Source organism: Chiloscyllium plagiosum, unplaced genomic scaffold (genome assembly GCF_037043375.1).
Source record: "Chiloscyllium plagiosum isolate Xiang-an unplaced genomic scaffold, Cpla_swu_hap1 HiC_scaffold_12, whole genome shotgun sequence".
Lineage (NCBI taxonomy): Eukaryota > Metazoa > Chordata > Chondrichthyes > Orectolobiformes > Hemiscylliidae > Chiloscyllium > Chiloscyllium plagiosum.
In genome coordinates this window covers 81,324,991-81,338,481 of record NW_028270150.1, presented here as the reverse complement: position 1 = coordinate 81,338,481, position 13,491 = coordinate 81,324,991, and the positions used below count along the sequence as shown (strand labels likewise).

The 13,491-nt window shown below is 39.4% G+C and overlaps 1 protein-coding gene across 3 annotated transcripts in view; it reads right to left on the bottom strand.

The window, feature by feature from the left end:
• Positions 1-38: 38 nt before the first annotated feature.
• LOC122554993 (gamma-taxilin-like) overlaps positions 39-13,491 on the bottom strand; it is an 87,915-nt gene continuing 74,462 nt past the window's right edge. For all 3 annotated transcript variants that reach the window (XM_087992979.1, XM_087992980.1, XM_043700506.2), the window contains exons 9-10: positions 8,880-8,975; positions 39-6,667 (exon numbers count right to left, since the gene is read on the bottom strand). In XM_087992979.1, the coding sequence (XP_087849105.1) occupies positions 6,332-6,667; positions 8,880-8,975 (432 nt within the window). In that variant the 3' untranslated portion in view covers positions 39-6,331. The remainder of the gene's footprint in view (positions 6,668-8,879; positions 8,976-13,491) is intronic.

The following is a 13,491-nucleotide window of genomic DNA, read 5'->3' as shown; positions in this document are numbered from 1 at the left end:
TTCTAACCTGAAGTACACATGACAAAAGAAAGCAGCAATAATTATCTATACTTATATTTGTTGATTTGCTTTGTACATGTCCTTAGTAAATAACATTTTAGATTCACATTTCAGGATTCTACAAAACTTGTGAAAATTTGAAAACATGACTGTGCTGACCACCCATTCAAATACTTGCCCAAACCCCTGAAAAAAATAAAACTGATTTAAGTATTGACGATTTCTGCCTCATTGTTTCACAGTAATTCTCTGCTACAATCTTCAGAGGTAGATTTTTTTTTGTTCTCATCATCACCTGAGGTTTTGACCACAGCATTCCCAGCTAAATGTGTAAACGCACCATCAGTACAGCATACTTTGCCACATGTAAAACATTGATCAACACAGACAGCAAACCCATTATAATCAGGCAGTACCAGGAAGACATGCTATGCACCAAACATCTCCTATTTTTGCGTCAATATACGCAAAACATTAGACATTCAAAGTAGAAATACAGAGTCTGTATTTTTTAAATTTAACAAGTTTGATTTGGAATTGCAGTAACATGTGGATTAGAAGCTGCATCTTTTATTCTTCAGCACATTAAAGTAGGAAGACCAATATCAAAAACAAGTTTCAGATACCATGATGGTTTTGACAGCAGTTTCAATGAAACATACTGAAATATCCAGAGTAAAGCATTTTTAAAAATATTGAAAATGGTTTCCAATTCTCCTCCCTTCCCATTAGAAGCTGCAGCCTCTAACCTAAGACAGTGTGATTTTTAAAAGATGAATAAACTTGTAACTGGTTCACATTAAGCCAGTCAAGTGCAAGGAACAGCAGCTTAAAAATACAACAGTCCAGTCTCTTACCAGTTATGAAACATGAAAAAAATTACACCAAACATTTGTATAACAATGCTTTCCCCTCCACTTCTAATCTTGATTTGTTTTAGGGTTATGGTTCTGAGACTCAACAAACTCCTAATACTTTTACCTCCAAGTGAAGTTTTTTCATGTGCAAGGTGAGGGCAGTGTATGTCATATTCAACAACAAAAATGTAATCTTCCTGTAACCTAAAATTCACTTATACTTTACAGCAAGACTTTCACTGATTTGTTATCAGGAGGGAAATCCTGATTGTCCACTTTTAAGTCCAAGTAAAATTAGGTCAACTGTAGTTGTCCCACAATCCCAACATCATCTCCACTGAGATCGGTTTAGGCAACAAAGAGAAAGGATAGATTCTACTGGTCATGGAGTGAAATCACCTGCTATGCCACAAGGGGGTGTTAAGAAAACAAGAAGCAGAATTAAGAATTAACCTAATTTGCTGAAGTCATGTCAATCAACAACCAGGCAAAATATTTTACACTATCTTCACTAGATTTTGCATGTTGTATAATATTCTGATTATTTAAAAGAAAAAACTGTAGAAAGTAAAAGCAATGTTCTTTTAATACAGGTGAGATCTGATCCCCCCCCCCAATATTAGCCATGAAAATTCTAAATGGGTAGCTTTAGCAAAATGTTTCAAATTTAAATATTAATGTATTTCATGTTTATGTGCAAGTAATTACACTAAATAATTACTTGGTCAAAAAAGCAAGAAATCCAACCAGCCTCTTCAAAAATTGTTAAAAAGGTAGTTTAAGTGCTATGGACAATTTTACCACACAAGTGAAAAGGAGTTTGGTCCAATTACAGTCTGGATGCATTTTCTGAAATGATTTGACGATATTTGGAACAAATGTAAAGGGTGTAAGAGTCAGTCAATAATGTAGATCAGAAAGAAATCATCTGTGAATCTCAATCACACTGGCCAATTATGCTGCTTAAAAGATATTCAATTTCACACTTGTAAGTTAAATCATTTGGTCAATATCGTTTGATATATGTATCTTATGATCTTTTAACAAACAAATTAAATCACAAAGCAGCATTTTTGTTTGCCTGATTAGAAGTGCAACTTCACAGGCAATACAGATTCCTTGAATCTTAGATAGCAATTTTGCAAATTGATGTCAAATTTACATAAAGTGTGAAGTCAGTGCTGAACAATACAGTAACAGATTCAACCTGTGCTGGAGTCGTTCCATGATGACGAGTTGAGCAGGCATTATTTACTTTTTCTGACAAGTTGCTAGACACCTTTACATTAAGTATTATCTAAAACAGGCAGTAATTCTGCCAGCCAAGTGCAAATACCAGAAAGGTGAACTAACTTGGAAGAATTGGATTGTGCTAATCCATACTTTCTATTATTAATTGTTGGATTGAAGACTTATCTCAACAGAGGAAATTCACGATCAGGGATTTATAATTGTAGAATGCATACAAATTGGTTATCAATGTTAAGGTACTGACTGCATTCAAACAAGGGACTTTTTCAGCTCAATAAATAACTATCTTAAAAGGTGATGTCAAATGAATCACATTATATCTGGTTTAGATTAGATTACAGCCAGTGTTTAAGTAATTGTAAGTAACTGCTTGATTTCACAATCTTATTTGAAATACATGAGATATTTTACTAACTGTTTGCTAGAAGTCAGACTGTATACCTTCAATAGTTATTCTAAACTACAGAAAATGGCATAAAAATTCTCTGCTTTCAGGTACCAAAAATACCAGTTGGCTTTCCTGTACCCACAGAATACCAAAGCAAACCCGAGTCTAAGAGTGGCTTCTAACAGCAATCTTTTTCCAGCTACCACATGCAAGAGATGCCAGATTGTTTTTCTGTGTGTAACTGTTCCAGGTCTCTACTCAATTTTTATAGTTGCATTAAGTGCATCCTAACTACAGAACATATTGGTGCATCAATTCATTCTACTGTGGATTAAATACATTATACATAAAACATGCTCTGATTTCAATGATGAAATCAGGATCGGTTAAAATGCTTTCTGCTCGGCTTCAAATAAACTTAATACTTTATCTAAAAAGTAATAATTGATTATCGGTGAGGAAAGAGGTCATACACAAGCATTGTTTGGAATGTGGTTCTCACCTTGGTGAGTTTTTTTTTTCCCTGAATATCGCTAGAACTGCTGTATCTTTTCAATAGGCCAGCAACTGAACTTCAGATTCAGTGGAGGTGATTAGTCTATCATTTTGAATATAGTGAAAGCAGCCATGGATTTATTGCTTGTAAATGAAAGGAACTACTCAAATGGGCATAAATTAGACTTTTGCTCTTGAAATCCCTCTCTTCTGGCATTCACAAATACACAAAATGCCTAACTGAATCCTTCGAGTTCCCAGTACCAGAGTGTTCATGCATCCAATAGGATGGGAAACCAACTTTGCCATCCTCCAAGTAGCTCTTTGTCTTGTTCTGTAAATTCACCTGTAGAAAACTATATTCCATCTTACATTGCAACTTTAAGTTGTGCACAAGCAGTATAGAAAAGCTGGTGCTTTTGCTCCATCCTCCCAAACAATTTTTCCTCACTCGAAAAAACTGAAAGAGCTGTAAATCATAAACAAAAACAGAGGTCACTGGAAAAGCTTAGCAGATCTGGCAGCATCTGTGAAGAGAAATCACAGGTAATGTTTTGAGTCCGGTGATCCTGAATTCTGAGGAAGGTTCATTGGACCCAAAATGTTAACTTTGATTTCTCTTCATGGATGCTGCCAGACCTGCAGAGCTTTTCCTGCACCTTCTACTCGCTCTTAAACTGAACATAGGAACATGAACCCAATGAATATTCCTTATGTATGAGGCCTGAGGACAAGTTTTGTTCAGGCTGCTCCAGAATAGAAGCTTTCTCCAGATAAATACAAAGTCAATTAAGTGCTGAGTTACAACACACATTTCAGCAAATAAAGATTAACTTCTGTACCAAAAAGTACATAGTACTTGCTCACTCCAAAACACACATTCTGTTGTAAAGTTAGTTTCAAGTCTTGGCATTCAGACGTACCAGGATGTACCTAAACTTGGAGTGGTCTATTTTCATGTAATACAAAGAGATTAAAGAAAACTCAACATCTCAAAACAAAAATTCATATTCATAAGAGGTTTGTAGGTTCACATTCCATAACATTCCAGAGAGAAACGTAAGGATGAGCAAAGAACTGAAAAAAGTTGAATAACGAGTGGAATGTTTGACATATCAAATACTTGCACTAGCGTGGCAACTGTCAAGATAGGAGAAGAAACCAATAACCACACCCTCAGGTTTAGGCGGAGTAATTCAGCACACAGGAAAAACCCCCCAGCATATTCTGCCTAACAGAGTGCTGTTAACCTTGATGCTTTGTTGAGCATCAAGAAGACAACAGAGTTAAAGGCAGAATGGAAAGATGGCAGGATATACTGCATGGAAGCCAATCTCTTCGATTTCCCTATTTTGGGTGCCAAATAGTCCCTTTAAGATACTAAAATGCATGTTCACATCTTAAAAGAACTTTATTAAACATGCAACATGCGTTCCTTATGCAGCACATTCCCAAGGATTGTGTAGCAATGGCACAACTCAGTGGGAACACTGCATAGAGAATACATAAGCTGTCCAGCTGACTAAAACTAACAGGAAAATGTTGACAGAGTATAGCATTTGGTAACCAGTAGTTCATGAGTAATTGTCATGTAGTCAGTTTCGAATGTTAACATGATGTTGGATCTTTATGAATCAGTTTCAAACTCTTACAACTGCGGTGCAGTTTCCTCAACATTCTTTCCTGAATGAGGAAGTCAGAAATTCTTCATAATGATCACCTCCATAACTAGTCTATAAATGAGTTGATAAAAAAAGAGATAAAAATGATGCGTCAAGTACATTTGTCATTGGGACAAATCAACTTAGAATATTGTTTTACAGATATGACTGAGCGAGAAAGAGGTGACCAGTTGTGAGATAGAGAAAACAGTTAAATACTGAACATGAAAATCTGACTAAAACAGGGCCTGAATCAGCATTTCTGAAATGAGAATTGTGTTGTTTAATAGTCAATATAGTGATAGGGCAGTTCATAATGTTACGGTTTTACAGGTAACTATGTCAGTTAAAAACCCACAGGGATCTTGTAATCAATTATGTTTCTTTTCACATCCAGGGCTCAAGTTGGTTGGTCAAGTTTCCCAGCATTTAGTTTTGGGGGTGGAAGGGTGATGGGGGTTGCTTAGCATGCTTTAGAAGCTAAAAGTCCCTGCTATGGTTAAAATTTGTTTCATCAGTAACCTCAATAGGACCCCACTCTTCATACACAGTGTTTAACCAATGTTTATTTTTCCATCAACAATAACTGAGGGATAGGACTACCACTGACAGCTTTGGGCTTATTAGACCCAGATGCACCAGATATACAGACTGTCAAAACTAATTTAATTTGGAACCCTTGGAACCAGGGACACCGGATTTTTATCTCCTTAGCTTTGGTCTAGGTTCAAATCCTGAGGTGAAAAGATAGTGCAGTTACCACAGCTACATTTCAAAAACAAATTGCGTCAGCGAAAACTCTACGAAGTATAAATGAAGGAAAACAATAAATTAAATGGCAGCTTTGACCAAACAAGCTACAAAACAAAATAAAGATTTTTTTAAGGTCAATTGCCACTAACAAATTCGGGTCAGCTCCAATGCTGGGACATCAGAGCTTTGCAAACTAACAAAAATATTGGCGAGAGAATGGCCTACAAAATTAAGCTCAATCCCAACACATTTACTGAGGATCATGATCCATTGAAAGCTTCATTCTGACACTGGCATGTGAAGACAACTGACGAGAAACATACAGGGCACTCAGCTAATAGAGCCCGTTTCCTATCCACCTTTGTTCAGCTGAAGCAATCTACAATCAGAGACCACTCTGTTACTCTCCAACTCTTTACATGAGATGTTCCCACATGTGTTAAGTGTTTCACTCAAAAAACAGTGCTTTGTGGAAGTTCTAGATCCAAAAAGCACAATGTCAGAAAAGCCAACAGCAATCCTTTCTCTGGAAGCATGTCCCAATCAAACATATCCAATTGCAGCTAATTGTGAAAAAAGTCAAGCTCAGTTTTTTTAAAAAAAGTTACTCGTCTGTTATTAAAATCACATGAAATGTTTACATCTCAGTCCAAGTATTGTGTTGTGGTGGATTGCAATGTCAAAAATTTCAATTTTAAAAATGAAGGAATTGTAATTAATTATGAAAATTTATAAAGTAGACTAAACTTGACCCACCATACAACTACTTGAACCACATAAATTCCTTTTTCCCCTAAGAAAATACAGATATGGTAGAAAAATGTGTAAGAAATTCTCACCACAAAGCCAATAATTACCAAGAAACAACTCAAACAATAATTACACAAAAATATATAACTCCACACAACTCTTTAAAACAGATAGTTTTAGTCAACAGAATCTATGCCCGAAGCCACAACTGCATTTTCTACGTCGCTAGTTGAACATTCCTGATTTAAAATAGCTGTAGCATGAGATTGGCTTCCAGCTTCCTCCTGACTTGAAGTGTTCACCACCGCCAGTTCGGGAGGATCTGGGGTCTTGCACGCCTGATAGTCTTCTTCTGTCAGATCTAAAGGCTGATCATTTCCTGAAAGCTGACACTGAAGAAGCTGCACTTTTTTATTGAGGTCATTCCTCTCCGTCTGCAGGGCTCTGCAAAGCTTTTCCAACCGCTCCAACTTCACCTGTAGGCCTTTGTATTCCTTGTCTCGAAGTGTCTTCTGTTTTAAAACAGCAAAAATAGTATTACTTCTTTCTTCAATGTGTTACAAATTCAAGCCAATTACTTAATAACAGCTAAGAAATGCAGAACCATGTGCTGTACTGTCAGAGATTCCACCTTTTGAATGAAACATTAAACCAAAGCCATCTCTGTAGGCTCAACAGAATTAGTTCAATGGTGTTACTCTCAAGAGAATGGAGGTGCTTCCTTGGGTTCTAGTCAATATTTATATCACAAGCACAAAAGATCTAGTCATAGTCAAATGACTATTTAGGGGACTTTGCTGTACACAAATTCACTGCTGTGTTTCCTGTATTACATTAGTAATATTTTGGGAAATTTTGAAATAGAATCCCTACAGTGTGTAAGCAGGCTATTCGGCCTATCAAGTCCACACTGACTCTCTGAAGTGTATCCCACCCAGACCCATCTGCCTACTCTATCCCTGTAACCCTGCATTTCCATCGAGCCTGCACATCCCTGGATACTAAGGGCAATTTAACACAGCCAATCCATCTAACCTGCATATTTTTGGACTCTGAAATTGTGGTAGAGTTACCCAAGCACGAAACAATTTATTGATATCTGAGCATCTGGGAACCATCCAGCACTGTCTTATTTCAAAAAGGTAGCTTTGGTTTCCAGCGGCCCTGTGCATGAAGGAGAAGCAGAAATTCAAGCAAAGACATGCAAATGATAAGTTGGGGGGAGGCCAAGTACAAAATGAAATGGAAGATCATCATTCTCTGGATTTTAAACTGTTTCTTTTTTCCCTCCATTAGGCTAAAATCTGTAAGGGAAGACTCAGCCAAAATAGGTCTTTGATCTTGTTACCTTACAAAACCTACAATAATTGTCAATATCTATTTTCAAACACAGATAGTATCCTGTCAGCAAAGGACAGAGAATATGTAATGGGTCTGCTAAATCCATGGAGAAGGTGCACAAGTTTCATTTCAGACTTCCATTTACATATTAAAAATAGTAAAAGGAGCAAGAAGAGAGGCAACATGGGTTGAAACAAAAATGGTTTTTTAAAAGCTCAACAATTTCTGGGTGTTAATGAAGTAGATCTCCATGGAGAATGTTACAATCAAGTGACTAGCAGTAAATATAGGGCTGTTACTCAAGACTCATTAACTCATCAGCTTGTGATCATCATTTACTTCCCACATTGTCTCTGCAACAATATGAACTGGTATCAGAGCTGCAGAAAGTGCTTTATCACTCCATTCAACTTCCATACAGCATTGCAACAGAAAGCACTTTTACATAACAAAATGAAACCGCTCCTCCACACGACCAAATGAAATGACAGTTAGAAACACTACTGCTGTGAAAAATATTCATCCCCTATTCGCAGAAACTCAGTGGCACATATCTTAATTCAAAAATGATACATGATGCAAACTATTGATTATTTTCTGCGCAACAGTTCTCAACATGTAGCTCCTTTATGCTGGGTGAAGAATCAAAATTTTGGACAACTTGTTGAACAGGCAGCTTTTTGTTAAAACATAATTAGTGTAGAAATTATGGAGTTAACATGAATGGGAGAGTTACTTGTAAGGAAAGAGCAGAATTCTGTTCCTACTGATTTCCACTATCCTGATCATGGCCATAAACCAAATGTAACATTGTCCAAAGTTCCAGAGTACCAGTCACCCCTGATGTGGAGCTGGGAGCATTCCTTCAGTACAAATTTCCTGCAGGAAAAACGGGAACATTTGTCCGAATGTTCATCACTCACTACACCATACTTGCAAGCCAAGGGAAGGATAATGCAGATATTCCACACACTTTTTAAACTGTTAACAGTTGTCATTCTGTATATCTAGTGTGAAGCTGAAAATATGCCCTTGAAAAGAAAGTGATTGAGGTGTAATGTTGCTGTGTAAAGGTATGGAGTTCAATGGAATCCTTTGTCCATTACATCTCCCAGCCTATGCCTCCATCCCAACCTTAAATGTACTCGTTTGTCACTTCGGGAATATTTTGAATGTCATTGCTTTCCATGTTTTTTGACTATAATTCTGAGCAAGTTACAGAAAACCAGCTTTTTGCGAAGTAGGTACTTAGAAAAATCAAGTTTACAAGTCCAGAACTTGCACCTTTTGTGCAAACAAACACCCACGCAGTACAAATACAACACACAGTTCTTCATTGTTTGTAATGTGGACTATGTGACAATTAACAAAAGTAGCACACACCTCCTCAGCCATCTGTAAGAGTGCTTTGTTGTTGTTCTCCCACTTAGTACGCCACACTGTGGTCTCTTTTTCCAGCTTCTTGATTTTTTTTGTCATCTGCATAAGGGAAAAACAAGACTCTATTCAATGTGAGATCACACCAAAGCATGTTTAACCCTCTCCAAAGAAGATGCTTACATAAATAGCAAATATGGCTGAGGTTTTCTTCTTCAAATCATTTATCTATTTTCTTGCTTCTAAAACAACATAATTCAGTTGGTTTCAGAAGTGCAACAACTGAACAGATCCGTTGACCGAACATGCAGCACAATGCCATCAAGGACTTACTTGGTATTTTTCTGACAATTTTATTGCAAAAACATCCCAGTTCTGTTTTAAGTTGACAAAAAGTTAGATTTACAGTATGCAGTGCACAACACCAGAAACTCAGTTAGATCAAATCTCACTATTAATTCTATGCAAAAAGCAAAATTTTCAAATGTTTATTTCATGGATACGGATATCACAGATTGGCTAGCATTTACTGCCCATCCCCAAATGCCCTTGAGAAGGTAGTGGTGAGCTGCTTCTAATCTACGTGCTATACAAATACCTACAAGTGCTACTATAGAGAGATGTTCGATCCAGCCAGTGAAGGAATGAAGACTTAACTCCAAATCAGGACAGTGTGTGGCTTGAAGGGGAACTTATAGGTGACGGTGCTCAAATACATCTGCCGCCCTTTTCCTTCCAGGTGTTTGCAAATTTGGATAGTGGTGTCAGAGGATCCTTGGTGAGTTACTGCAGTGCATCTTGTATACAGTTCAAATTGCCACCGCTGTACATCAATGGTGGAGTGAGTGAATGTGGATCTGCTGCTAATTATATGGGCTGCTCTGTCCTGGATATTGTTGCTTCTTAAGTGCAGTTGGAGCTGCACATATACAGGAAGCTTTTCTATTCTATCACATTCCAGACTTGTGCTATGCAGATGGTGGACAAGCTTGATGAACCAGAAGGTAAATTAATCAGGGCATCTTGTAGCCGCAGTGTTTATAGTTGGTCCACATAAGTTTCCGTTCAATACTGACCATTGGGATGTTGACAGTGGGAGAATTAACGATAGCAATGAAATTGAACGTCAAGATGAGATGCTTAAATTCTCTCTTTTTGAAGATGTGTGCTTGTGTGCTTGAATATTGCCCAGATGTTGCAGCATATGGAATCAAACTACTTTAGTACCTGTCCTGAGTGGTACTGTACATTGTGCGATCATCCCCACTTCTGACCTTATTAGAATAGATTCCCTACAGTGTGGAAACAGGCCCTTTGGCTCAACAAGTCCATACCGACCCTCTGAAGAGTAACCCCCCCAGACCCATTTCCCTCTGACTAATGCACCTAACACTATGGGCAATGGGAGAAAACCGGAACACCCAGAGGAAACCCACGCAGACACAGGGAGAATGCGCAAGCTCTACACAGTCTGCCTGAGGCTGGAATCGAACCTGGCACCCTGGTGCTATGAGGCAGCAGTGCTAACCACTGAGCCACCATGCCACCCCAAGGTAGAGGGAAGTCATTGAAGCAGGTGAAGATGGTTGGACCGAGGACAGGGCTCCACACAGTGGCAGCAGTGTGTATTGTCTATAAGGTTTACTTCAGCAACTTACCCAGGATCCTTTGACAACACTTTCCAAACTTGTAACCACCTAGAATGACAAGGACAGCTGACGTACAGATACAGTGGTAGTGTCGCTACCTTTAAACCAGGAGACCAAGGTTCAAGTCCCACCTGCTCCAGAGGTGCATCATAGCAACTCTGAACAGAGTGATTAGAAAATAGCCAGTATGAGGAGTTCCTGCAGAGATGTCATAGAGTCAGAGAGATGTACAACAAGGAAACAGACCCTTCAGTCCAACTCGTCCATGTAGACCAGATATCCAAACCTAATCTAGTCCCATTTGCCAGCACTTGGCTCCTTGGACTGAGTTGGCTGACGTCCAACAACCACAACCATCTTCCTTTGTGCCAGCTATGACCTCCAACCAGTGGCCTGTATAGCCTGAGTCCCCACTGTCTTCAGCTTTGGTAGGCATCCTTGAAGTCACACTCTGTCCTTGTCATCAAGGCAGCATTTGACAGTCACTCTCACCTCAGCTCTGGAGTTTAGCTCTTCAGACCAAGGCTGTGATGTTGGCAGGAGCTAAGGGGTCCAGGCTTAATCCAAAGTGAAAGTCAGTGAAGACAAAGCTTTAACTGAACAGAAAGAAGTCTTTTGGCCTATTGCGGCTTTGCCGGTCATCAAACATCCACCTTCTCTAATCCCATTTTCCAGCACTTAGCCTTGTGTACCTTCCAAATGTTCACCTAACTATGTCTTAAATGTCGCGGATTCCTCATTCTCTCACCTTTTTAGGCAGTGTCAAATGCACAACAGTCTGGCTGAAAACAACTGCTCTTCAAATCAGCTCTAATTCTCCTGCTCCTTACCTTAAAACTGTGACCTCGGTTACTGAGCCTTCCTATAACGGGGAGATTTCTCCCTGTTTACCTTATCTATGTCCCTTAGAAATTTAATCACCTCAATCAGATCAAAGAATAGAATCATAGAATCCTTAGGATGTGGAAAGAGGTGCTTCAGCCCATTGAGTCTGCATTGACCCTTGGAACAGCATACTACCCAAACCTAGCACCCCTCCCCCATCCCCACCGCCTCCCCCTCACCCTATCCCCATAACCCTGCATTTTTACCATGGCTAATCCATCTAACTTGCACATCCCTGGACACTGTGGGGCAATTTAGCATGGTCTCTCCACCTAACCTGCACAACAATGGACTGTAGGAGGAAACCCACACAGACACGGGGAGAATGTGCAAACTCCACACAGACAGTCACCCGAGGGTGCAATCAAACCCGGGTCCCTGGTGCTGTAAGGCAGGAGTGCTAACCACTGAGCCATCATGCTACCCTCCATCTTCTTGTTTGGAGGAAAATAACCCCAACCCATCCAATGTCTCGTTACAGCTGAAACGGCCCAGTCTAGGAAACACCCTGATGAGCCTCTTTTGCATTCTGTTTAATGCAACTGCATCCTTCCCGTAGCATGGCAGCCAGGATCTCTCAGTACTCCAGTTGTGGCCGAACTAACATTATACACAGCTCCATTGTAATCTCCTTACTCTTGTATTCAATGCCTTGACCAATAAAAATACCCCATGCCTTCTTAATCAGCTTATTCGCCTGTCCTGTTGCCTTCAAGGATCTGTGGACATGCACACCAAGATGATCCTCTGCATTTCTTAGGGCCTTGCCTCATTAGTCCCTTCCAAAATACATCAAACATCTTTCAGGATTAAATTCCATTTGCCACTGTTCAGCATATCTGACTAATCCATCTATATCATCTGGTAGTCTAAGGCTTTTCTCCTTACTATTTACCACACCAATTTTCATATCATCTGTAAACTTACTGATTATACCATGTCAAGATCATTAACGTATATGACAAACAGCAAGGGACCCAGCATCAAACCCTGCAGTACACCACTGGAAACATCCTTCAACCATCACCCCCTGCTTCGTTCCATTAAGTGCTGCTCAATAGGACTGTCAACAACTCCTTCCCTTGTTTTGCCAGAGAGTAGAGAGTTAGGGTGATAATTCACTGGGTTGGATTTCTCCTGTGATGTGTCGACAGGATGTACATGAGCAATTTTCCAAATTACAGTACATTCTAGATGTCAATGCAATAAGAAATTTACATTGTGTGGATGACAAACTCATAACAGAAATAAATCAACTTCAGATCAGAGATCTGCTTTTTTAAAACAAAACATACCAACATTCCGCATGGCACCTTTATAAATTCATTACTTCAGTAAAGAGTCTCCAAATCAATTGAGAGAAATCTAAAAGCCAAATACTGTGAATACTGGAAATTTCACAGTATCAGAAAATGCTGAAAATATACAGGGTTTGGCAGCATCCGTGGATTAAGGGGAGGTCACACTGGATCTGGTGCCTGGTAATGAACCTGGCCAGGTGTTTGATTTAGTGGTAGGTGAGCACTTTGGAGAGAGTGACCATAATTCGGTTATGTTTAGTTTAGCGATGGAATGGGATAGGTACATGCCACAGGGCAAGAGTTATCGATGAGGGAAGGGCAATTATAATGCAATTAGGTAAGACTTAGGAGGCAAAGAACGGGGTATCAAAACGCAGGGGATGCAGACAATGGAAATGTGGAGCTGGTTTAAGGAACAGATATTGTGTGTCCTTGATAGGTATGTCTCTGTCAGGCAAGGAGGAAGTGATAAGGTAAGGGAACCGTGGTTTACTACAGAAACTGTAGCTCTTGTTAAGCAGAAGAAGAAATGATGTTGAGACGATTCTGGATTAGTGGTGCTGGAAGAGCACAGCAGTTCAGGCAGCATCCAAGGAGCTTCGAAATTGACGTTTCGGGCAAAAGCCCTTCATCAGGAATAAAGGCAGAGAGCCTGAAGAGTGGAGAGATAAGCTAGAGGAGGGTGGGGTGGAGAGAAAGTAGCATAGAGTACAATGGGTGAGTGGGGGAGGGGATGAAGGTGATAGGTCAGGGAGGAGAAGGTGGAGTGGATAGGTGGAAAAG